We start from the raw sequence: 23,110 nt of genomic DNA on the forward strand, positions 1-23,110 counted from the left end.
GTGAAGATCGAAGTGGGAGAGGGATACCATTGTTTGCTGCCATCAATTCGTGGGTGGGTGGGGGAGTTGGAACATAAACGTAGTAAATGAGTAAAGCTGTGAATTTGAGAGGAGCAGGGGGAGAGCTGTGGCCCTAAAGGTGTTATTGGACTACAACTCCCATCATGCCTAGCCATTGGATGTCTTCTCAGGCTCATGGGCGTTGGAATCCAAAAATCCCAGGAGGGCCACAGAGGTGATCCTTAAAGGCTTTCAGCCCACGGCTGCAGGATGGGACTAACGTAGGGATCCCTCACACAATGTACTACGGACACTGAACGTTCAGAAAGTGGTGTCTTACTATATGAAGTAGTACTACTATTGTTGCTGTTGTTTCAAAGATAGAAAGGCAGCATCCATTTATTTTAAAGTAGTAAAAGCCCTCGTCGTAGTGGTTCGTGGTTGGGAAGACACCCCTCCAGGACACCCCTACAGGTGTTTCGGAACTCCAACTCCCGTCATGCCCTGCCATTGGCCTCCCTCGCGGGGGCTGATGGGAATTGGAGTCCCCGCCGCGAGGCCCTTCTCTGAGGCGGCGGTTCCGAAGAGGACTCGAGCTTCTGGCTCCCCTCGCGGGGTGAGGCGGCTGGGAGGAGCACCAGGGAGGCCCCGCAGGAGGAGGCAGAGGAGGGCAGCGGCGACGAGAGGCCGGGGAGGGAAGCGGCCTGGCCTCATTCAGAGAGTTGCAGGTTTGGGGGTGCTGATGGAGGCGGGGGGAAGAGGATGGGGGGGCTTGTCCAGGGACAGGGAGTCTCAACTCACGTTGTGTGTGTATAGACATGTTACTGTGTTACATATTATTACTGTGAATAATATGCAGGGAAACGGTTTGAATCGCACCTTCATCGGCTCGGCTGCTTTAATACAAATGGTTTTTTTGTGTTGGTTAATCACAATGACATATATATATTATCTTGGTGACAAACCGCAATTCTAAAAGGGCTCCAGAGGAAACTTTGGTAGAGTTCTATTTCGTGCTTACATGCATTGTGTGTGTGTGTGAAGTTGTATGAAATACTGTATCACAGCAACATTTTGTTTTTAAGGTCAATATAAATATATAAACACACACTGCAGAATAGTGGACACGGCTAACATAGTTCCATTAACCTCCAGTGGGTCCACTCTACTCTCTAGTATAACTTAGCTGGGTAGCTGCTTAAATGTCCCATTGAAACTCACAGTGTATGCTAAAGTTTTTACAGTCTCCAACAGGCCCTTGGTTCTGCTGGCATCCCTCCTTTTGAGCACTGGATCATTGCCTTGACAAAAGCCTTGGGGCAGAGCCATCAGCCACTGCTGCTTAGCGTGCTTGTGCCCACAGGGGCAGCTGCTATTCCCATTTTATAGACAGGGCTAAAGAGGCTAAGCAAGAGTGGCTGTCTTGAATCCAGTCCTGTCTTCTTCCCAAACATGACTGCCAACCTCATGTTTCTTGATTCAAGCAATCCCTGAGAAACCTGCCATGGAAAGATGTGTGTTGGCTGAGTCGAACTGTTTGCTTGTAGCTATGGGTCCTTGCAGCTTCTCTGGGAAACGGAGGGGCGTGACTGAGCCTTAGAGTGGCAGCACCTTTACCGAGCTTTAGACTTGAATAGCTGCTACCAGGCAGATTCTGTGTACACAAACACTGTCACTGCTCATGACGGTATTCCCACACAGTTGCAGGCTGTGGAAATAAAGCACCCCTGAATCAACCGATGCACCCTCATCCCAGATTTCTGACTTGGGAGTCAGTCTCAGCTGGCCACCTGTCAAATGGGAGTGACCTGGCTAATCAATAATAATATTTAAATTATTTGCTTGTTACATCTTTGTCCTGCCCAAAGGGAGCCCAGAATATCATATTCACAGTCCAATACGATAACAACATAAAACACCAAAAGCACTCTTATAAAAACTAATAAAAAACAATTATTCTAGAAAGCAGAGATCCTATGTGGAGGTTGGGAGCTTCAGGTGGGAAGCCTTTAATAATCTTGGCTAATCTTTTTTTTAAAAAATACATTGTTGTTGTTATTATTCCTAGGTGGATCCCAGAAATGCATCTTCATGTTCAGGCAACAGGGCCTTCTGTTCCTGACACCGGTGTCCTGATTGGGGGTTCTTTTCCCATTCAGGAAAACATGCCTTAGGCTGTTTCCTTGACTTCTGCATAGATGGGATACCCAATGGATTTTCCTAGGGGACAATGGAGCACACACCAAACCCTGAGGACAAAGTACCACAAAACCTACCACCCAAGGAGGCTGCTCGAGCTGCCAGACAGGAGGCAGGTGACAACGTGGATTTCCTCTCCAAGCACCAGCAAGAAATCCAGGCTTCCTTTTTCAACAACGCTTTGGAAAGCCATGTAGAAGGGTTCCAGGCCCACACACAGCTCAGGTCATTCACCCCAAAGCCTCCCCGCAAGCCCCCAAGACTTGAGCGGACTTCTTCTCTTGATGAACTGATCGGGCGGAGGAGGAGGCTCTTCAGGATGAGCCGAGACAGCTTGGTGGATCCCTCAGAGATAGGCTCCTCCAATGGATCCCTCCAAGAGGAGAATCCTCCAGAACAGATGGCAGCCTCCACGAGCAATTTGCACTGTGACCAGGAATCCATTTGCAGTTTGCAGCAAGCCTTGGAGGCACCCCCCACCAGGCATGGCAACTTGCATGGGAAGCTGTCTAAAGTGACGCCCACCCATCCTCCGCCCCCTCTGGAGCTTGATGGCTCCTTCCCTTTTCTGAGGACAACTAATAAGATCGACCCAGATTGGGCGGATTACAGGCTTTGCTCCCAGAGTGCCTTTCCAAGGGCAGGCAGCAGCTGGAGTGACACCAGGCTCCACAGCCGCGGGATGGTTTGTGACAACTGCTCCACCGCCTCCATGAAGTCCACTTTCAGCCTCTTGACCCCCATCCGCGTCAGGGATGTGCGGAACAGGTAGGGTCCTTGTAGCATGGGGGGGCAGTCAAAAGGGGGACTCATGGGGCTTGCATAGAGCATTCCTCCACAGGTACACTTGGGCTATTTCTCACAGTGCTCAGTGAGGTGGGGATGGAATTTTCTGTTGGAATAAAAAATCCCTGAGGTCGTCCCAGGGAAAGACTTTTGAACAGGAGTTGGCAGGAATCTGATAACCCATTCACATCTCTTTCCTGAAAGGGCCCCTTAGCTTTTCAAAATATATTTGATTTAAACTTTTAGTTCATTTGTCTTCTTTTTATTTCCAATAGCTTATGAATATAAACACACACAAAAAGAAATAAATAACACTAAGAAGCACAACTTGTTTGAAGAAAGGAATGAAGGAAAACAAAAAAAGCAAATAAATAGAAGAATATAATATATTTTACAGGATTCCCAGTAGTATTTATGATTTAGCATCCTGCTGTATTTTGTTACACCAATACGTAATAGAAGGGGACTACCTTTCAACTACGGTAGGTAATTCCCCACCTGCCTGCCTTCCCTGACTCTCATAGGATGTTTCCCAAACTCTGTTTTTGTTTTGTTTTTCATTTCCCAAGGAAGAAAGAATGAGGAAGGCAATCTGGGATAGCGAATTGTGGCATTGCAGTTGTCCAGGTGACAGCCTTGGCCAACAAGGCCCCAGCTCCACTTAGACTGACATGCCAGCCAGCGCCTTGAGGGTGCAGATCTGGCCATAGTGACACACGCTTGAGTTACATCTTACAGTTTGATTTACTGCTGCATACTCTCCATGGGACTCTTGGTGAAGTATGGTCTTGAATGCAGTGAACAGGTTATGTGTTGGGTTTTAGGAGTGTATTCCTTTGCTATCACAGTGGCCTCATCAGCTGTTGTTCTGTTTCCAGACCCATCTTTCGAGCACCAAGAGTGCAGGATGTGGCACAGCACACCTCTACAGTAGAAACCCCACCCAGACAGGACAATAGTGCTATTGCATCACTGGGCAGTTTTCACTTCAGCCTCAAATGAAGCAAATTTATAATAATTATTTTTAAAAAGAAATAATGCACTATCCTTTCTCTACAGAAGTTATTTGGAAGGCAGCCTTTTGGCGACTGGTGCGCTGCTGGGAGCAGAGGAATTGAACCGGTATTTTCCTGACCGGAACATTGGCATCTTTGTTGCCACCTGGAATATGCAGGGCCAAAAGGTGAGGGAAGAAAAGGGCTGGCTGGGGGCTTTGCCTGGTGATTGGCCTTTGATCCAGGGAGTCTGGCCAAGTCAAGAATACTTATTTGGAAAGTGCCATCATAGCTCAACGGCAGAGCACCTGCTTTGCATGCATAACGTCCCAGGTTCCATCTCCAGAGGCATCTTCAGGCAGGACTGGGATTGTCTCATCAGAAACCCTGCAGAGCCACTACTGCCAGTCATTGTAGACAATACTGAGTTAGATGGACTGGCTCAGTATCAAGCGGCTTCTTATGTTTCTATGCATAGCTGGCTCCAAAATTGTCTGGGAAGCCTCTTCCTCCCTCTGCCATGCAGGGCTGTCTTAAGCACCTTTTGTGCCCTGGCACCGTGGTGCGACGGATCCCTCTGCCGCCCCGTTTTCCAGCTCGGGCGGGCTCAGCGCGGTAGCCCAGGGCGCTGCTGCGTGGCGGAGCGGCCGACGGGTGGGCGGGCAGCGTGGTTGCGTGGCGCCCCCCCCCGGTGGGTCGGCGCCCTGCGCCACCCAGCCTAGCCATAGAGCCGGCCCTGCTGCCACGCACATCCTGCAAATCTGGCCACAATAACAGCTTTCACCACATACAGCAAGCAAGATGGCAGAGTAGATCATTTCTGCTCACATCCCTTGTGACATTTTACGTGTGCCACTTAAGAAGTGTTCCCTGGTGATATGCCACTTTATGATTCCTGTTTTGAACTTGTTTGATACCTTTATGGAAACTTTATTGGAAGCACACCTGGAGAGCATGATGTGTGTCTGTAAACCTAAAGAACTCTATTGGTTTAATGAACCTGCATGGGATTGATTTGTGGTCAGCTTGCTGGTTACATCCCCTAAACCTGTTGGCGCTTGTGTCCTTGAGAGTCTATTCCTTCTCCTTCCCTCTCACCCTCCCACTTAAGTACTCACCTAGAGTTTGGAAAAGTCTTCCTTGTCTTGCAGGAACTCCCTGAGGTGTTGGATGACTTCCTGCTGCCGCCAGGCCCTGACTTTGCCCAGGACATGTATGTGATAGGGATCCAAGAAGGCTGCCCAGATAGGTATGGAAACCAAGAGAAGTTGGCTTTGGCCTCGTAACCCCCACCCACTGCACAGAGGGTGGTTTGCCTGCAAGGAGTCAAAGTCTGTAGCTGAGCACTGCCACCTGAGCTCATGCAGGGCAATGCTCCCCTTGTAGAGTGTAGCCAGTACAGGCCTCCTGTGTACCCTGTTTCTTCAGTTGGGATCATTGTCAGTGTCTGAAATAAAGGCTCCTGGAAGGCAGGAGGCCTTTGCCTTGCCTCTGTTGTGGGCAGGGCAGAGAGTTCCCTGCAAGGATTCAGAAGTCTGGGGTTGCATCTAGTGCTAGTCCTACTCAGAGTAGATGCATTTAAGCTGATGGAGAACTGTCAGGGCTTGAGTCAGGCGTGGGTCAGTAACTAAAACAAATCACCCAAGGCCAGTGAAGTTAAATCTCTATTCAAGGAAACCAGCAACAGAGCTCAGGCCTAGTGGTCTCAGCAACTTTTCCTAGGAGGTCATGCCCCAATGAAGCAGTTGCAAGGACTAAAGTTTCCTGCCTTCCCACCCCCTCTAAGACTTCTTCTCTCCAGAGTTTTCCCCACGCAGTCTCAAACCGTGCCTGCACACAACTACTCACTGCTCTTTTCATTTCTCTGCACATTCTCAGAGACCGGGTGAGGGGAGCTGGTCACAGCAGCAGGAGGAGATTCCCTGTATTCTTCAGCAGCCTCTTGACCCCTCTCCGCTCTAGCCTCTGCTTTAGCCTCAGTCTGAACTGCCCTCTGCCACAGCCTGTTCCTGCTCACTAAACCCTGCTACCTCTCCTACTGCTGACACCTCCTCCTTCCAGACTGCTCCTTCTCCCTCTGACCACTCATCATAGTCCCACCACAAATCCTCTGGCACAGAGCCTTCCTCCCTTAGGGGTTCCCTAAGGGGTTCCCCAGCTGTTGCCTCCCACCACTCCTCTGCATCCAGCCAGTCTATGACACTAACTTACGTTCATTTATTTCAGTGGGTCTTCTCTGAGTAGGACTTAGCTGGGTACAACCTAAATCTGGAGGCACTGCTGAGGATTCCCTGCACTTTTTAGAACAGTATCAGACTTCCCACGTCATGTAAATGAGCATGGCACTTGTCACCAGCAAGCCTTTTTGAAACATGTCTGGTGGAGTTCAAGGCTGGGTGAGGAGAAGCTCGTGCAACAGGTTTCCTTTCCTCTGCTTCCCCCTGCCAGGCGTGAGTGGGAGATCCGCTTGCAGGAGACGCTGGGCCCCCATTACGTCATGCTCTATGCGGCATCTCACGGTGTGCTCTACATGTCAGTTTTCCTGCGGAGGGACCTCATCTGGTTCTGCTCAGGTGGGGCTTGCCAATTGGGTGGTCTTTGAAAAAAGTTTAAGTCATTTATGGATTGAATTTATTATCGTTGATCTTGAATATGTAGTTTTAGTATTTTTGTTGCTTTGCATTGTTTTTTTAAAAAAATTAAACATATTTTTAATTAAAGATTTCTTGGTTTACAAAAGTATGTGCAATGTCTCTTTTTTCAAGTTACATTTTCTACAGATCAGTTTCATTTGATGAGACATTACTGTTACCTTAGGAAGAAAAGGGGGGAAAGAGGTGGAGGGTGGAAAGGCGAGTGGAGGTGGGGTCAGGTGGCAATGTTTCTATTTTACTTAATGTATGTGTGGGGTTTGTGTCAGCGTCGCTTGTGCAGGTTCTCTTTACTATTCGCTTGTGTTCCTTTGGTGGTGAGAGAGGCTGGGGTTGGCCTAGGGTGTGGTTGTTTGTTTGTGATTGGCTATGGTGATCTTTGTTTTCATGTGTGAGTGGGGTGGGTGGGTGTTTTGGGTCAGGTTAGCCATATTGATTTGTATGCTGTTGGTGGATTTTTGTCATTGTCTTTTTGGGCTGTGTATGTGATCAAGGGGAGCCATACCGGGGTGAAGGTGACTTCTTCTATTTGTTCCCGTATCAGTTTCAGTTTATTAGTTAGTTTTTCATTGCTTTGCATTGTTAAGCTGCTTTGATTATTACTTTGATAGAAAAGCAAGATACTGTATAAGTATTAAATCTAATCAAGCTGGATTTAAATTTATTTAGGGACAGTATTTATTTATTTATTTATTTATTTATCTATCTATCTATCCACCCACCCACCCATCCTTTAGGGGTCAAGGCAGCTTCCAGCATATTAAAACAAACCATACATAATATTTTCTCATTCTTACTATGTTTCGCAGAATAGGATAAAAAGAGAAAAAATGTGCACATAATATATTACTCTTTTTAAAGTAAAAAAAATAATAAATAGGGTCTTAATGTCTTCTCGAAACTTCTAATTCCAAACCAAAATTAAAATTGCTCTTTTTTCAATAAATCATACAGAATATTTCCCCATACATAGTTACAATAAACTAATTTATTTTATACATTACTACTAAATCCCAAATCCTAGAAAACCATTCTGAAGTAAGGACTGTGGGATGGGAGAGAGAGAACTAGCAATTTATAATCAATCTAATTTTTTTAATGCCCATAAAACCGCAATATCCAACAGAATTAAAATGACCCAAACCCAAGGTTCGGTTGTTACTGGTTTTCTTCAATGTGATGAAATCTGCACCAATATAAGCAGAAGTTTCGACTTTTCTTGGAAGGAAAGTCCCTTGTTTAACCACCACCGCTGGCCTGGCATGTGACCTTGGTTTATGACAGAGGTCAGGATTGGCCACGAGTTGGGTACATCACCTGTGACAGGCGTTCTCGCCCTCCTTCCTTCCAGAGGTGGAATATGCCACCGTGACAACTCGCATTGTGTCTCAGATCAAGACCAAGGGGGCCCTCGGAGTTTGCTTCACCTTCTTCGGCACTTCCTTCCTCTTCATTACCTCCCACTTCACATGTGAGTAGCTCCTCAGGCTCCATATATAAGCAGCAGATGGGGCAAGGAACACAAGAGCAGGCTCTAAAATGAACCATGCAGTTCAGGCTAGGTATTTGTGGAATATGGGACTGTGTGTCTGTGAGAGAGAGATGGAAGCAGAGGAAAGGCAATTGAGCAGATGTTTTCCTCCAAGTCTTAGATTACATAGAGCTTCTCTATGGCGTGGAGAAATTAATGTACTATCCTCTGTTGACATTTCTGGGCTTTGTCCTTCTCCTCAGTCTTTGTCCTTTTCCCATTTTTCTGTTGCTGGGTGTCTGTATTTGTATGTGTGGCGTTTCTGGATCCTTGGATAGTCTGTTTTGAGGAAAATCTTGCTTAACCTGCTTGATGGGGCTGACTGCTAAATTGGACTGCCTTGTGGCCCACACCCCATCCTGCCCAGGACCTGTGCAGTACAGCTCGGTTTCAAAACAGAATCCATCTCCTCTTCTCTGTATAGGAATCTCTTGATAATTAATTGCCAGAGGAAGCTCCCCATGAACTCTGTCCCCAGTCTCCTGTTTTGAAGAGGCCTTGCATTAAGCAGACTGTCTTTTCTTTTTCAGCTGGAGATGGCAAAGTGTCCGAGAGGGTCCTGGACTACAACAAAACCATCCAGGCTCTTACACTTCCAAAAAACATTCCAGATACCAACCCCTATCGCTCCAGCCCTTGTGAGTAGCTTGATGTCTGGAAGAAAGGCCCTTTTTTGTTGTGTGAAATACTTGCGATTTTGTAATGAGCTGCTCCTTCCAAGTAAATGTTAACCACCATGGGAAACTTGGTTCTAAAAAAATAAGCTAATTTCCCCCCCTGTCCAAATCAGTAGTCTAGCCTTCATGTGAAGTAAAAAAAATTCCTTCAGTAGCACCTTAAAGACCAACTAAGTTTATATATTGGTATGAGCTTTCGTGTGCATGCACACTTCTTAGTATCTGAAGGTATCTGAAGAAGTGTGCATGCACACGAAAGCTCATACCAAAATATAAACTTAGTTGGTCTTTAAGGTGCTACTGAAGGAATTTTTTTTACTTTGCTTCGACTCAGACCAACACGGCTACCTACCTGTATCTAGCCTTCATGTGGTTAATGGTAAACACAATTAACACAAGCCAAAGTGAAGGTCTTAGAGCTACTCCTTCCAGCTGCAAGGCAGAGCCTGAAATTTGCTGGAGCTCTTCCTGCTCATGCATGTCATGCTAAACCACAGTTTAGTGCAGTGATGGCAAACCTATGCCACGCGTGTCGGCACTGACACACATAGCCATTTTCAGTGACATGCGGCGGGATTTTTGACCTCACTTCTGGCCGGCAGTGGAAAACCGCCACCGCCGCCACTTCCAGTTTCCCACGGATTGCTGCTGGTCGCTCGTCTCGGGAGCTCCGAAAGGCGAGCACTCTCTGAAGGGGAATAAAGGGGGTTTGCAAGGCTTCGAAGCCCCCAAGAAGGTGCAGGAGGGATACCTGCAGCAAAAGGGAGATGTTGGAGGGGTCCCCCGAATCTGAGGGGAGAACACAGACGCCGACTCAGTGCTCCCGCCCCACGGAGAGAAAGCCTGTACCCGGGAGCGATTCAGCGGGTTAATCCCCAGTGAAAAAGTGGAAGCTTAAAAACTTTATTGAATAATAATTTTAAAACTGCGGTAGAAGGCTGGGTGGAACAAAGCCGGGAAGCTGTTAAAAATCTGGGAGACTGAAGCAGGAGACAGCGGTGGGCGCAAAAAAAAAAAAAAAAAAACCGCAAGGGGAAGAGGGGGTCAACCCCAATGCATTTTAAACCTCCTCTCAGGGAGTGAGAGTGAGGGGAGAGGTGGGCTGAAGAGGGCCAAGAGGAGCCACAGGCCCAACCCGAGTGCACCTCCCCAGCAGCAGACCCGTTGGAGGAAGGCCTGAGCCCAGAGTCCCACTGGGAAAGACCTCTGGGTTTTGCCTTATTTTTTTCCCTTTTAAAATATTTTTAAAATATTTTATTAAAAAACTTTAATAATAACTTTAATAAACAGGTAAGTTAAATAATTAGTTTTTGGTTTATTAAATACAGTTATATCTTACAATTATACATTTTTGTTATTTAAACTATAAATATCGTGAAATTATGGTTTATTTATCGAAGTGACACACCACCCGAGTTATGCTTGGTTTTTTGGCTAATTTTGACACACCAAGCTCAAAAGGTTGCCCATCACTGGTTTAGTGTGACGTAGAGGAACTGCCAATTACAGGCAATGGCTTTCCACTAACTAGGGCTGAAACTTCTAATCTGCTGCCCTCCTGTGCAGGGGAGGAGGAGGAAGTCCACAATCTTTAGAGAGATTGAAAACCTCCTCAGTTACAGTTTCTTTTCCTTTGGCCCAATGAACATAAGAGAACGTATTTAAGCCGTCACAAAGCCCTTGAAGAAGGGAGCTCCAGAGCTGAGTTGCTGAGGAGGCATCCCCCTTAATTTAGAACGTTAACAGGGGCAGTACTTTGCAGTTTATTTACGTGCTTCTTAAAGGTCAAGGGTTGTGACAATCTCATCAACCTCCTGCATCTCACAATTTGGTTGCTGAGCTTCTGCATCTTGGATCTTCAGCTTAAATAGGGTCTGTGCTCATGGTAAGATTCCTCACCTAATCCCAGCTCCCTTTCATTTGGCCCTGCAGCAGACGTCACAACCCACTTTGACAATGTATTTTGGTTCGGGGACTTCAATTTCCGCCTGAACGAGGATCGGGAGGTGGTGGAGCAGATCCTCAGCCAAGGGCTGGAAGCGGACATGTCTAAGTTGCTACAGCATGACCAGTTGATTAAGGAAATGGCCAGTGGTAAGGAGAATATCACAGCCATGTTTCCACCCCAAAACTAAAGCTTGATTCAGCCCTGATGAAACCATGGGGAAAGTTGACTCCTTGCATCCTTCCCTCCTGCAGGATCAATTTTCAAGGGGTTCCAAGAGGCTCCCATCCTTTTCCGCCCTTCCTACAAGTTTGATGTTGGGCAGGACTCCTACGATACTACCTCCAAGCAGAGGACACCATCATACACGGTAAGAACTTCTAGGTGAGCAGCAGATAGCATCTCACCTGGAAACTTCAGGAAGAATGATATTGTGCCTTAGTGGGAAAGAAGTACAGCTCTTGCCACTGAGTGTTTTTTATGCTTGTGAAAGGAAAGTGCTTGTGAAAAGGAAAAGAGCTGGCTGTTTCTCTGCTGTAGCGATTAACTCACCTTTCCCCTCTTCGCCCCTTGGACTTCTCAGGATCGTGTGATCTACCGGAGCCGCCACAAGGATGACATTCAAGCTGTGAAATACTCTTCCTGCCTGGGGATCAAAACGTCAGACCACCGGCCTGTATATGGGTTATTTCGTGTCAAAGTGAGGCCTGGAAGAGACAAGTTAGTATTGACACTTTGGGTTGTGGTGGCCTTTGGCATGAATCTGATGGAGGGCTGGAGGTGAGGGGTAGATACTAAGCAGCCTCCAAGGAGAGCAGACTGGCAGCACTTGTTCCCCTGCTGTAGGGAACCACATTGGCACAGGAATTGCGTCATGGGCAGGCAGCACAGGTCTTGCAGACTAGTCCCCAGAGAGGGATGTGTGGGCTAATTCAGTAAAAAGTCTTTATTTTGACAGTAGCATGATTAACTAGAGGGCTGGGTGGGGCAACCCAGTTGGATGGGTGGGATATAAGTAATACATTATTATTATTATTATTTATTATTTATTATTATTATTATCTGGAGGTTCCCCACACCTGGCATGGATATCCCTTGATAGCAAGGATGGGGAAACAGAGGCCCTCTGGATGTTGCTGAATAATACTCCCCACCATCAGCACCAGCATCTTCCCTGAGCCTTGATGATGGGGCTGCTGGGAGTTAGAGTTCAACAAGTGTTGGAGATGCCAGGCAGGTCCCAGAGTCCTGATTTTATGGCTTGTGAAGATGCAGCTTCCTCCACCTAAATATTTGTCACTTCCCACCTAAATGCTGCCTTGTCTCTTTCCAGCATCCCACTGGCTGCTGGCCAGTTCGATCGAGAACTCTACTTGATTGGCATCAGGCGACGTATCACCAGGGAACTTCAGAGGAAGCAAGCACTCAAGGACCAAAAAGCCAGTGCCGTCTGTTCTGTTTCCTGACCTCAAAGGGCCATCCAAAGAGGGCTTTTCTGAGCTGGGCACAAGAGTAGCTTCTGACTGCTCCCCGCAGTGAAAGGGCCTGTGGAGGAAAGAGCACCAGCACCTGTTGCTTGGGGCCTCCTGCCATCAGGTCTTTGGAACTGCCTTGTCGCTGCTGTGCCTGGAAACATGGAAGGAATGCTCTGAGGTTGACAGTGACTGACTCTTTGTAGACACTTGATCACAAGAAGGCAACAAACTTGTCCAGTGGGGCTGGGGGGAGACTTTCCTAGACTGAGGTGCTCCCTTGTCTCATTGATGCTGTTTTGGGGAACTTTTTGCCTGAAAAGGGGTCATGGGCGTCCCTTTTGTGTTTCAAGACAATGTACTCACATCTTGGTTTTCATCAGGTGCCTCTGGGAACCAGCTTTGGGAACCAAGGAACCTTCTGCATCTGTATTTTTGCTCCATTCGTTCCCTGCCACCAAGAAGCTGGATATGCAAACATTTGAGCATGCTGCCAGCTTCATTTGCCCCCCAAAACACATTGTTTTCTTAATTCCAGAAAGAGCAAAGTCCCCATCTGGAACAGGCACATTTATTTTTGAAGTAGGAAGTGCCAGGGAGAGTGCTGATGGCATGTTGCAACTCCTGGGAAGGGCCTCAGATATCTTCCCTCATTCCCAGACCTGGACATAGATTAGTAGTATTAAGAAATAGAAGGCTTTCTGGTTTCCATTGAACCAAGAACCTTTGTTGCTTGGCTCTTTCCAGCTGGCTACAAAAATCAGTATTCTTTGTGGCAAGACCAAATTTTGACTTGTCAACAGGTGCAAAGCAGAGCCGCAGGCATGTTGGAGTTTTGGGTTTACCCTTCCACTATTTGGTTGCTTGTTACTGCTTTGGACTGCGTTTGTGTCCATAATTTAATAAACCAAGAGCCACATTTCTAAAAATTTATTTCAAATGTGTCAGGCTTTCCTTCCTCTTCAGCTGCGGTTTGCATTGCTGATTCACTATCGAACATCCTCACACAGCAAACAGAAGGCATCCCATCAGGTTAGGATAAGCTTTCAGTTATTTTGAAAAGGCAGGACTCAACCCCTAAATGTTGTGACATGTTAAAACTCTGCTCAGAGTAAATAATGCAAAAGGAAATTAATATGGTTCCATGTTGGAGTAGGAGTTTGTTTCTTTAATAGGTTGAATTTTGTGCCTTGTGGCAAATTTCACACCTATAAATGCCCCAAAGATGCAGGAATCTCCCCTATTCATCCCTGTTGTGCACTAATGGATTTGGGATGGGGGGCATCTTTCTGGTAGTGACTGGTTGAGTTGCTCCTCTTTCACAGGAGTTAAAACTTTGCTTCCATGTGACAGGGGCCACCAATTTGAATGTCTTTTAAAAATTACAGAGTCCTGATGTGCCTACCAGTCATTATCAGCCATGACAGTGTACGGCTTCCATTTTCAGTCACTTCTGCCTCTGAAAAGTTTTCCAGAAACCACGGGAGGGGAGAATGCTGTTTTTGTAATCACGTCCTGCTTGTAGGGTTCTTATGGGGGGGGGGACTGCTTGACCACTGTGAGAACTGGATGCTGGACTAGATAATCCATTGGCTTGATCCAGCAAGGCTCTTTTGTTGATGATGGGGCATTGCAAGCAGACTTGAAGCTACCACTGGCTAAGTGCTGTAACTCTATAGAGGCAGAGGAAAAGGCTGGCCATGGGTAAGTGGGCAGTAGGAGAGGAAAAGAATCCCATTCTTCAGATAGCCCAAATAATCGCCTGAGGCTTCCAGTCACTGTTAAGCACTCTACTCTTCCTGCCCAAGTGGAAGACCTTAATAGTGGCATATACTTCTACATAAGTATTGTAGTAAGAATGTACTTCTACACACCACTCTGTTACCCAGCTGAAGGACCACCTCTTAAATAAAACAGAGAACCAAGGAAATTAATTCAAGTCCAGCACCAGGAGGGACCCAGCATTGATTGTAGCTATTGCAATAGGCTAGAGCTCAACTTAATGTTGTTCTAGCTGAACCGCCAGTTAAGAAGTCTGCCATGAGGAGTATCATAACAAGGTTTTTTTGCCAGCACACAGAGAGCCACAAAATATCTAAACATTCTTAAAACATAAACATCCTACATACGGTACATCAGGAAAGGTTACGAGTCATGAGAACACACACACACACACACACACACACACACCAAAAACCACACATGGCTCCATATCAGTATCTTCACCCTTGCAATTGCCTTGGAGTGGCCCAAATGTGGCCAGGTCATTGGTATCAAATATCATGCTTCTATCACTGCTGCTCTGGCAACCAGGCCTTTGGGCTATTGACATGCCTTCCTTGTATCTCACTTCCCTTCTACTTTCTCCCAAGGATAGCTGGTTTTACAGTCTGGAACTAACTCAGGATAGAACATCATCCTGGAGGGCCATGTGTGCCACCTTGTTAGATAGGGAACCTCACAAAGAAATCAAACCTTTCCCTTTGTGCATTATAGCTAAGAGGTTAAAAGCAATTAAAAGTGAAACATTGAAATGTTACAATCAAAAATATACACCTTGGGTCACTAATTTTTATATCAGTATTTTCCTGTGGCCAAGCAAAAATCAGTATGTAATCACAACACGTGACCTGTTAAATTCATTTATTTTTGTTCTTTACTACCATGGAGTGGAACGGTTCTTGGCCGCTGGGCTGCAGGCACCTGATTTAGGACAAAAAAATCAAAATGAACAGAAACTTTGAGAATAATAAAAAATAAATAATGATAATGATAATAATAATTTTATTATCTAAACCCTGCCCATCTAACTAGGTTGCCCCAGCCACTCTTGGGTGGATTGCAACACATATAAAATCAAATCAGCAGGCTGTTCCTCTGTGGGCAGCTCTTTCCACTGTCTTTTCACTGGTGCATGTTTTGCTGTTCGTTTAGGAAACTTGAGAAGAAACTGTTTCCAGAGCCAAAGGTGCTCAAGTTGACAGGCTCAGAGTGCTCCTTTCAAAGTTACGAAGGTGCCTGGAGAGCCTTCACAAAGCTTCCTCTTCTGGGTTCACACAAACATGGGAGCTGCGTTGGCAGGGAAACCACAAATCTCGACAAGTGGATCCAAGAGGGCTTGTTAACGGAAGAGCCGATACATCCTTGGAAGCCGCCCATCCTTGCTGGAAAGGGCTGCCTGGATGTGTTCGTAACTGGGCAGCTCAGTCAAGTCCCCCAGGGAGGCTACAGCCGGCTTGTTCCTCAGCATCTTCGTCACCACCCTCTTGATGTCACTAGCATTCACTTTGCCTAAAGAAGGGGAAGAAAACTATCAGGCATGGCTTCAAGGGACATTCAGAACCAATACCAAGTAAAGCCACATTGCTGCTGTGTCTGCTTATGCAAATTTGGTTTTTTTAAATTTGGTGCTGAGTACATGTAGGTATTGGCTATTAGACTGTAACGGTGAACTGTGAGGATAACAGGCAAATGCTTCCAGCGCAAGGGTCGAAGCTTCCAAAGGCACTGAGTGAGGCTAGAGCAACTGATGTGAATGTTACTTTGTTAAGATGGGAGGCAACATTCCAGTTGTGTAAAAGCCAGAGGTGTCTTTTCACCCATACATCTCTTTAGCCTCCACCCAGCCAAGGCAAGAAACATCAGCACAGCTAAAGGACACGTTCCAGGAAGGCAAAGGTACCCAAGGTGGTGCAGAGCACACCCTCTGGAAAGTCATGAAGGCTGGATCGAGAGGTCCAGAGGGATGCATTCAGCCTCGGAGCCTCACCCCACTATTAGAAGATGAGTTGGGGGTGACTAGCACAAAAAGGGAAATCTAAGCCAGGACGGAGGTACAGTAGGAGCAATGGAGATCAAGGGGCCAGCAAACAGCAGTCATGTGGCCCAGAGAAAGAAAGAAGTGGCTACAGAAATGAGAGGGATCTAGAATTGCATTAGGAGACAGAGCTTTATGTGTGTCCCCAGGGGTGTCAAACTGATGTGGGCACAATGAAGTTGGTCTTGGGAAGAGGCCAAAATAAAACTGATGGTTACAAAAATATCTTCTCCCTCAGAAGAACATGAGAAGCTGCCCTCTAGCTGCATATTGTCTACACTGACTGGCAGCAGCTCTCCAGGGTTTCAGGCAGAGGACATTCCCAGCCCAACTTGGAGATGCTGCTGGGGATTGAACCTGATATGTTCTGCATGCCAAGCAGGTGCTCTGAGCTATGAGGCCTAGAAAAAAAGGAGACCCTAGAAAAGCCAGTCAAGTTTACTTACCAATCAAAACGCAGAGCTCATGGGGCAGCTTCCTCATGCCAGTTGCCAACACCTGCCTTCCGACATCCTCAAAAATAACCGGCCGAGACTCCAGGTTCATCATCAGCATGGACTGCAACTGAGTCTTTGCTCGCTCAAGTTCAACCTGGAAGAGGACAAACACAACCTATGCTTCAGGCTTTTGTTTCTTGCACTCCATGGGGAGGGAGGGAGCAGGGTCAGTGACCAAAGACACCAGAAAGTCATGAGCAGCAAAAACTTCCCCAGGAATCTGGAACTCCTCCCAGGTACCCAGATGGGAATTTGCTGCTGCTGCTGCTCTATTTAAGAACAGGTAAATTCTAGGAATAAGGGGAACAGCTAACCTCTCCAACTGCTCCTGCCATTAAAATGAATTCCCGGGTGATTATTTCCACCATTTCTCGAACCTGTAAGTAGATGAAAAGCAGCAATGAAGGTGGCTGTCAAGTGGGGACAGGCAGGATGGAAGGAAGGCAACTGTATAAAATGCTGATCACCAATGAGTTCTTCCTGAAACCCACAAAAGATGAAGAGTATCACCCAATCTTGCCCCACTGAGAGCAGAGGGATTCCAAGGCTGCCTGCATGCCAACCTGGAAAGCTTTTAGCTGTGGTCGTAAATGCATCCCCACACTGCAGTTACCACTGATCAGCTCATGAGGTGGCCAGAGGAGATGCCCAAGACCAGACACCAAGTGATGTGAAACCAGTCCAGGAAAGAGACCCACCTGTCTGGGGTCTGCACTGGCATGGATGCACAGGAGGCCTGTATCTTCGTAGCTGTGGTGGTAGGCTGTGGCATTGTACATCCAGTGATGCCTGGGAAGAGGAGAAGCTAAGGTGAACTCCCACAGGCAACCATTCTTGCTGGCCCCTCCACCCTCATCTTGCTCTTCCCCTCCGCTCAACCCCCACCCCCGTGTACAAATGCGCAATTCATCCCCAATGCAGAAGCACAAGTCCGGGATCTCAAAAGAGGCCTTGTGAGGGGATCTGTCACACTGCCCCTCGAGCAGAAGAGACTCACCGGTTGAGCACATTGAGGTACAGCCGGGTGAACATGCCTTTGCCTGGCCCTCCAGCAGAAAATGACCCACCTCCTCCCATCATCATGTTCAGGACAGCAAAGGGGATAAAGTCTTCCTCCTAGAGTGGGGGGGAGCAAAGGCAGTGGGTGGCTGAGAGTTCAGCATAAAGGATGTCAAGTGCAAGCAGAGGCTTCAGGGGGTGGGAAGGTCCTTACCAGAAATGAACAGGTTTCCAGCCCAATCATGATGTGAGTCAACTCTGGGATGGGGGTGGGCCCCAAACTCACATCTGACATGTCTTTCTCCAGCTGCAGAGGGAGAAATTAATCAGAAAAAGATACCAAATGCTCAGCGCAGGCTGTGGCTTCTTCCAATACAAAGCCTGTGCCACCAACTCCACCTGGAAGCACTTCTTTAAGCACCCTCTGGCTAGCAGGAGTGGATTTTCTCTGGCTTACCTTGAGGATCCCTCCTGTGTACTGGGCGACAGACCTGTCCACTGCTGCAGACGTACTGCTCCCCCACACAGGCTCAGCTCCAAGGAAATATTTCTGGGCGCAGTCCACCAGCTGGTCGTGCTTGATCCCGACGCCAGCCAATACCATCCTATTGGGTGTGTAGTAATTCCGCATGTATGAATGGAGAACCTTCCTGTCAATTTTGTCTATGTTCTCAGCCGGGCAGAATCTGTTCAATCCTACCGTGTTTTCACTGAAAGCTGCCTATTGGGAGAAAAAAACGGATGGAGAGGCTCTTTTTTGGGGGGGGGAGGCGATCCACAAATTCATTTGCATTCCCTTGCCTTATAAGAGACAACAAGTCCCAAGAGTCTAAGTAGCAAGAGATTACCGCTAGCCTAAATATGTTTTATCAGGCAAAACAATAAAAGTTTTTGCCTTCAGCAGAAATTCAACTCCTGTGAACATAGAGCACCAGCAACAAAACCAGTGGCTTAATCACAAGAAGATGGAAATCCTCTAAGTGAGCTGTTCTTGTGTCCAGGAATTAGGGAGGTAGCCTATCCTAGAACAGGTACACAGTCTGGGAAGGCTCTCAGAACCAGCACTGGGCAGCTGTTCTGGTAATGCCCCCTATTTGGCCCACTGACGATGTCGTCCCAAAGAGCACCCTCATAGTCAGTTCAAGAGATAAGCGGTCTCTTAGCTACTACGGTACTCTTTTTCCTAAACTGTGCAGCTGAGGGATTCTCAAGCATCACACACAGAGCGCTCAATTTCAATCTCAAAAACTTGTTCCTGGAACAGATTCAAACAGGACCTACTGCATGAATCATCTCTGTAAGTAGCGGCTCTGGATCGGGCCTCATGTTCAGGTCCTCCAATTCAAAGCGGACTGCCATGCGTGTCATCTCAATCTCTTCATCTGTCCCAAGAGAAAAAAAAGCATCCTAAGAACATACAAAGAGCCATGCAGGGTCAGACCTGTGGCCCATATAGTCAAGCATCTTGTCCTCACAGTGGCCAACCAGGTGCCTCCATGGGAAAGCTGCAAGCAGGATCTGAGCAGAAGAGGATCCTTGAATGCAGATCACAGAGCCAAACTCAAAGCAAGGCCAGGAATGACAAAATGCAATGCCACTCCTTGACCTTTTGGTCAGTGTACAACAGCACATTTGCTGAAGCTGCACTTAAGATGGCACATTCACATGCCTTCATGCTCTCATGTGGAAGGAAAGTCCTGCCTGAACCTCAATATGGTCGTCAAAACAGAGCCAAGCCTCTGAGTTGCCAACAAATAAATTTCACTGGGCATGCATTTATGCCCCCATGGTACTCTTCTCCTACCCCCAACCCCCATATTCATGCTATCTGCTGCAGCAACCATCCTGCCCTTAGCACAGTATTTTGTAATATCTAGACCATGGCCCCTGTTATGTCTTTATCTGTGGACACAGGGGCTCCCCAAGCCAGGATTTAATGTACTCTCTCCCTCCACAGTCTCAAGATTTGTACCCTCACCTGATAATCTGGGCTGTAGCACCACATCCGACAGTAGACTGACAACAGTATCCAGGCCTTTGGCATCGGCTGAAACAGCGTACATGGTGGTATCCCTGCAAAGGTGGATGAATTTGGGTTGATGAGCAGTTTAGGACATTCGGCCTCAGTGATGGGTCGGCCCCTGAGACACCTCCTACATTGCTGTGATTCTGCTAAGGCCCCTTCTTAATCTATATGAAAAAGCAGTCTTAACTGCATGTGAAGAAAGGTACACCAGACTTAAGAAACCCTGGGAAGCTACTACCAGTCAGAACAGTTTTGTTATTTATTTACTGCATTTCTAACCCAACTTTTCTCCAAGGAGCAACAACCCTATGAGGCAAGTTAGGTTGAGAGAGGCAGCGGCTATCCCACAGTCACCCAGTGAGCTTCATGGTTAAGTGGGGATTTGAACTCTGGTCTCCCAGGTGACACTCTAACCACTACACAACACAGGCTCTACTTTGAACCCTAAAAAGGACTGACATAAGAGGCTTGAGTAAAAGTAGGTCCTACAATAAAAGGCCTATTTTAGCTTTTTAATAAAATATAAATTCGACAGATAGTGAATAAAATATAAATTCGACAGATGCCTATTTGTTTCCTGGTCATTTTGTCTTCAGCGGAGGATGCTTAGATAAACATACCTTGACGCCTGACAATCACAGATGCCACCATGCTTCTCCAAAGTGAGGAGGATCTCGTCCTTACTGCCAAACTGAGCTGTAGACTGAAAGCACAACAGGAGAGAAAAAGCAGCGAAGGATGTCAGCATAAACCATGTTCTAGCCAGGGGTGACCATGGCTATAGCCTAAGAGACTTATAGGATTAACAGGACATGGGAGGAGGCTGGATATGAAAAAGGTGAGGGGAATTATAGGGCACACCACGCTACCAAATAACAGACTCATAGGCTACTACAATAATTGCTACTGCTGCTGTTGCTGTTATATCACTTATTAAATTTATATACCACTCTTCATCAAAGAGACCGCAAGACAGTTTACAATATGTTCAGCGTGATACCTAACATTAGTCATAGTCTGATTGGGTCCACTGACTTCAATGGTTGTTGGTCAACCATAATTGCAAAGAGTAAGTTCAAGTACATATGACTATCACTCATCACTTTACTTACAGAAAAAGCAAGCTTTTCAAGAAAGTGTGAAATGCCACCAGTATGTTTTGCTTCATATCTTGAGCCTGAATTTATAAGGACTGAGAAAAGAGCAGGGGAAGAGAGAGAAGAAAAGAGAATCAGTTTGTTTACCCTCCAAAAGTAGTCTGGACACTCAGATCTTCCTGTGCTTGGGATTGGGAACCCAGTCAGGAGAGAGGTCAGGGGAAAAGGCTCAAAAGCCTCTCCACAAATATGACCCCCACCCCAAAACATAAGGCCCTTTGCCAAAGCAAAATTATTCCCATCCCTTTAGACTGGCAAACAAGGATGGGTTTGCTGGTGGGAGGAAAGTAGAGAATAGTCTGCTTTTCCCATCCTGGACCACACAAAGTGTGTCACGTAATATACCCAAGCAGATAAATCTGGTTCCAGGAAACCTGCATAGCTGCAACTGAAATCAACTTACTCCCAACTGTACAGAACTGTCCAAATTTGTTCTGGGAAGCCACCTGCATCCCATTCTTCAGGGTGGTCACTTTGGTTTCAAAGCCCTCTTGGCCATCAACAGCAGCAAAGACAGGCTTTGGCACTCCAGGGAGAGGAGCTGTCAGAGGAATGTTGGGATAGCTGCCCCCACTGCTGTATTTCCGGTAGGCAACTAGTCCAAACCTACAGAAGAATAAATAATAATTTACATTGAATTAGAAAGTTTCAGCAACTATAGGTTGCATTCATTTGCTAGTTCTACTCAGACCCACTGAAAAATAATGAACATGGTGTAATGTAGCGCTATTAGTTTCAATGGGCCTACGCTGAGCAGACTTAGTTGGATTTTAATTGCTTTATTTTTATATACTGCAGGCTTATATATGACATGTGCTTCATTTGTACGAACGGTGCAATACAAACAAAATAAATTAACAGTAGATTATATATATATTAAAATAACCAGACTTACATGAAGATATCAATGCAGTCCATAGGAGCCAACTCCTAGGGAGTGAGGTCCCTTCACCCCCCAAAAAATAAATTATTAGAGGGCGCCAACTTCCCCAAGTTGATGGACATTGCCATTCGAATGGTGTGCACCGCATCTTGTGATCAATTACGTGGGGTGGGGCTTACCTGGGGCCCCCAATATTTTATTCAAGTTGGCACCCCTGATGCAGCCACAACCTTCCTGGTTCCTGCTAGGAGACCTTGTTCAAACCACTTAGCCTGACCTACATCACAGGGGTGTAGAGAGGATATAATTGGAAGTGGTAGGGGTGGAATGGGGGTGCTGGGGGGCGCAGCCACTGCCTTGAGCTCATCACAGGGAAAGCAGTGCATAAACGATGCTTGCCGTTGTATTTAGCTAATACAGCGTGGGGTGAGGTCTGTGTTGCGCCCACCGGGGGCTCCTGCCCTCTCCGCGAGATCCACAAAAAAGGTTTCTCTCTCTCAGGGAAAGGGGCCGCCTCTTGGCGCTCTCTCTCTCTTTCAGGAGGGGAGAATCTCGTGGGCAGGAAGCGTCTCCCCACTGAGTGACAAGCTGAGGGAGGCGGGTCTCACTGCTCACGTTGCTCCCCCGCCCCAAATAACGCCCCCCACCCTCGCCGGGTCCGCTCCGGTCTCACCTCCGCGCGGAGCCCCAGGCACCCCGACCGACCACCTTGGCCGCCATGTTTGCTTCCCCTTACGGTGAGGGCGGAGAGGTGCCTGTCACGAGGCAAGCGAAGCGAGCGCGGATTGGCCGGAGGATAAGGAGGGCAGCGTGGATTGGCCGGCGGCTCCCTTTACGGCACGGTCAGCTGCTGCAAAAGAGAGAGAGAAGAGAGGAGGGCGAGAGTAAAAAGGAAAGGAGAATAAGGTTCCCGCTCAACACTTCCGGATCTCAATGGATCCCTCGCCCAAAGCGGTTTGCAGGGCAGATGGGCAAGGCGCTTCTTCGTGCCTCCTGCGCCCTACGGTTTTTTGTGCATGCTGAGAGGGCACTGTGCTTCAGAGCCTTGCTTTTCGATCCCCTACAGCCTCTGTGGCGTAGAAATCCTCCGCTCTCGCTTTGCGGTAGCGCCCAAGAGCCCGCCTCTCTCCTGGACGCGAAGCGTATTGGCTTCGTATCCTCTTCCTTCACTGAGGGGTAATAAGTTTCCTGGATCCACATGCGGGCACGAAATCATGCCCTGATGCGGATGCGGAGCATTAAGCGGGACTGATTAACCTGCGCAGGCGTGTTCTAGGGGCAGCAGTAGCTATCCAAATATTTTGGGCAGGTGTCTCTCCCAGTTACCTTCCAAGTCCCGGACTGCAGAATCCGGGACCAGCAACCGTGTGACACCGGAAGTTGCGTCGACGTAACTTCCTGTGTCGTTTTGCCCTTCTATGGGCACCAAAAATGGCTGCCGACGGCTTCGAAAGTCGCTCCTACGCATGCCAGGA

The 23,110-nt window shown here is 47.3% G+C and overlaps 2 protein-coding genes across 4 annotated transcripts; one reads left to right on the top strand and one right to left on the bottom strand.

Moving 5' to 3' along the window:
* The first annotated feature begins 558 nt into the window (after window positions 1-558).
* INPP5E (inositol polyphosphate-5-phosphatase E) lies at window positions 559-13,459 on the top strand. 2 transcript variants are annotated; one of them, XM_060270152.1, is made up of 11 exons: window positions 559-616; window positions 2,069-2,967; window positions 4,045-4,168; window positions 5,132-5,229; window positions 6,429-6,553; window positions 7,983-8,102; window positions 8,693-8,800; window positions 10,772-10,933; window positions 11,039-11,154; window positions 11,368-11,504; window positions 12,118-13,459. In XM_060270152.1, the coding sequence occupies exons 2-11, from the start codon at window positions 2,231-2,233 to the stop codon at window positions 12,248-12,250; spliced, it is 1,860 nt and encodes a 619-aa protein (XP_060126135.1). In that variant the 5' UTR covers window positions 559-616; window positions 2,069-2,230; the 3' UTR covers window positions 12,251-13,459. The 2 variants fall into 2 exon arrangements, with proteins under 2 accessions (XP_060126135.1, XP_034969046.2); XM_035113155.2 differs by lacking the exon at window positions 559-616 and adding an exon at window positions 628-728.
* A 1,564-nt stretch (window positions 13,460-15,023) lies between these two features.
* On the bottom strand, window positions 15,024-22,505 carry PMPCA (peptidase, mitochondrial processing subunit alpha). Of its 2 annotated transcripts, none has more exons than XM_060270153.1 (13): window positions 22,309-22,505; window positions 21,156-21,358; window positions 20,708-20,787; window positions 20,216-20,298; window positions 19,542-19,642; window positions 18,851-18,945; window positions 18,027-18,290; window positions 17,784-17,876; window positions 17,568-17,686; window positions 17,269-17,359; window positions 16,885-16,947; window positions 16,520-16,664; window positions 15,024-15,547 (listed from the first exon to the last, which is right to left on the bottom strand). In XM_060270153.1, the coding sequence occupies exons 1-13, from the start codon at window positions 22,353-22,355 to the stop codon at window positions 15,378-15,380; spliced, it is 1,554 nt and encodes a 517-aa protein (XP_060126136.1). In that variant the 5' UTR covers window positions 22,356-22,505; the 3' UTR covers window positions 15,024-15,377. The 2 variants fall into 2 exon arrangements, with proteins under 2 accessions (XP_060126136.1, XP_034969049.1); XM_035113158.2 differs by having other exon boundaries at window positions 18,851-18,951; window positions 19,548-19,642; window positions 22,309-22,499.
* Between the last annotated feature and the right edge of the window lie 605 nt (window positions 22,506-23,110).

The sequence above is a fragment of the Zootoca vivipara genome, chromosome Z (genome assembly GCF_963506605.1).
Source record: "Zootoca vivipara chromosome Z, rZooViv1.1, whole genome shotgun sequence".
Taxonomy (NCBI): Eukaryota; Metazoa; Chordata; class Lepidosauria; order Squamata; family Lacertidae; genus Zootoca; species Zootoca vivipara.

What these genes read in the sequence shown, in the direction of transcription:
- PMPCA (XM_060270153.1), bottom strand. Translation starts at nt 22,355, where the DNA reads ATGGCGGCCAAGGTGGTCGGTCGGGGTGCCTGGGGCTCCGCGCGGAG. An exon ending in TGTGATTGTCAGGCGTCAAG is followed by an intron (nt 19,643 to 20,215) that starts GTATGTTTATCT and finishes CCACCTTTGCAG; the next exon opens with GGATACCACCATGTACGCTG. An exon ending in TTACAGAGATGATTCATGCA is followed by an intron (nt 18,291 to 18,850) that starts GTAGGTCCTGTT and finishes TTCTCCCAATAG; the next exon opens with GCAGCTTTCAGTGAAAACAC.
- INPP5E (XM_060270152.1), top strand. Translation starts at nt 2,231, where the DNA reads ATGGAGCACACACCAAACCCTGAGGACAAAGTACCACAAAACCTACCA. An exon ending in CAAGAAGGCTGCCCAGATAG is followed by an intron (nt 5,230 to 6,428) that starts GTATGGAAACCA and finishes TCCCCCTGCCAG; the next exon opens with GCGTGAGTGGGAGATCCGCT. An exon ending in AGAGGACACCATCATACACG is followed by an intron (nt 11,155 to 11,367) that starts GTAAGAACTTCT and finishes TGGACTTCTCAG; the next exon opens with GATCGTGTGATCTACCGGAG.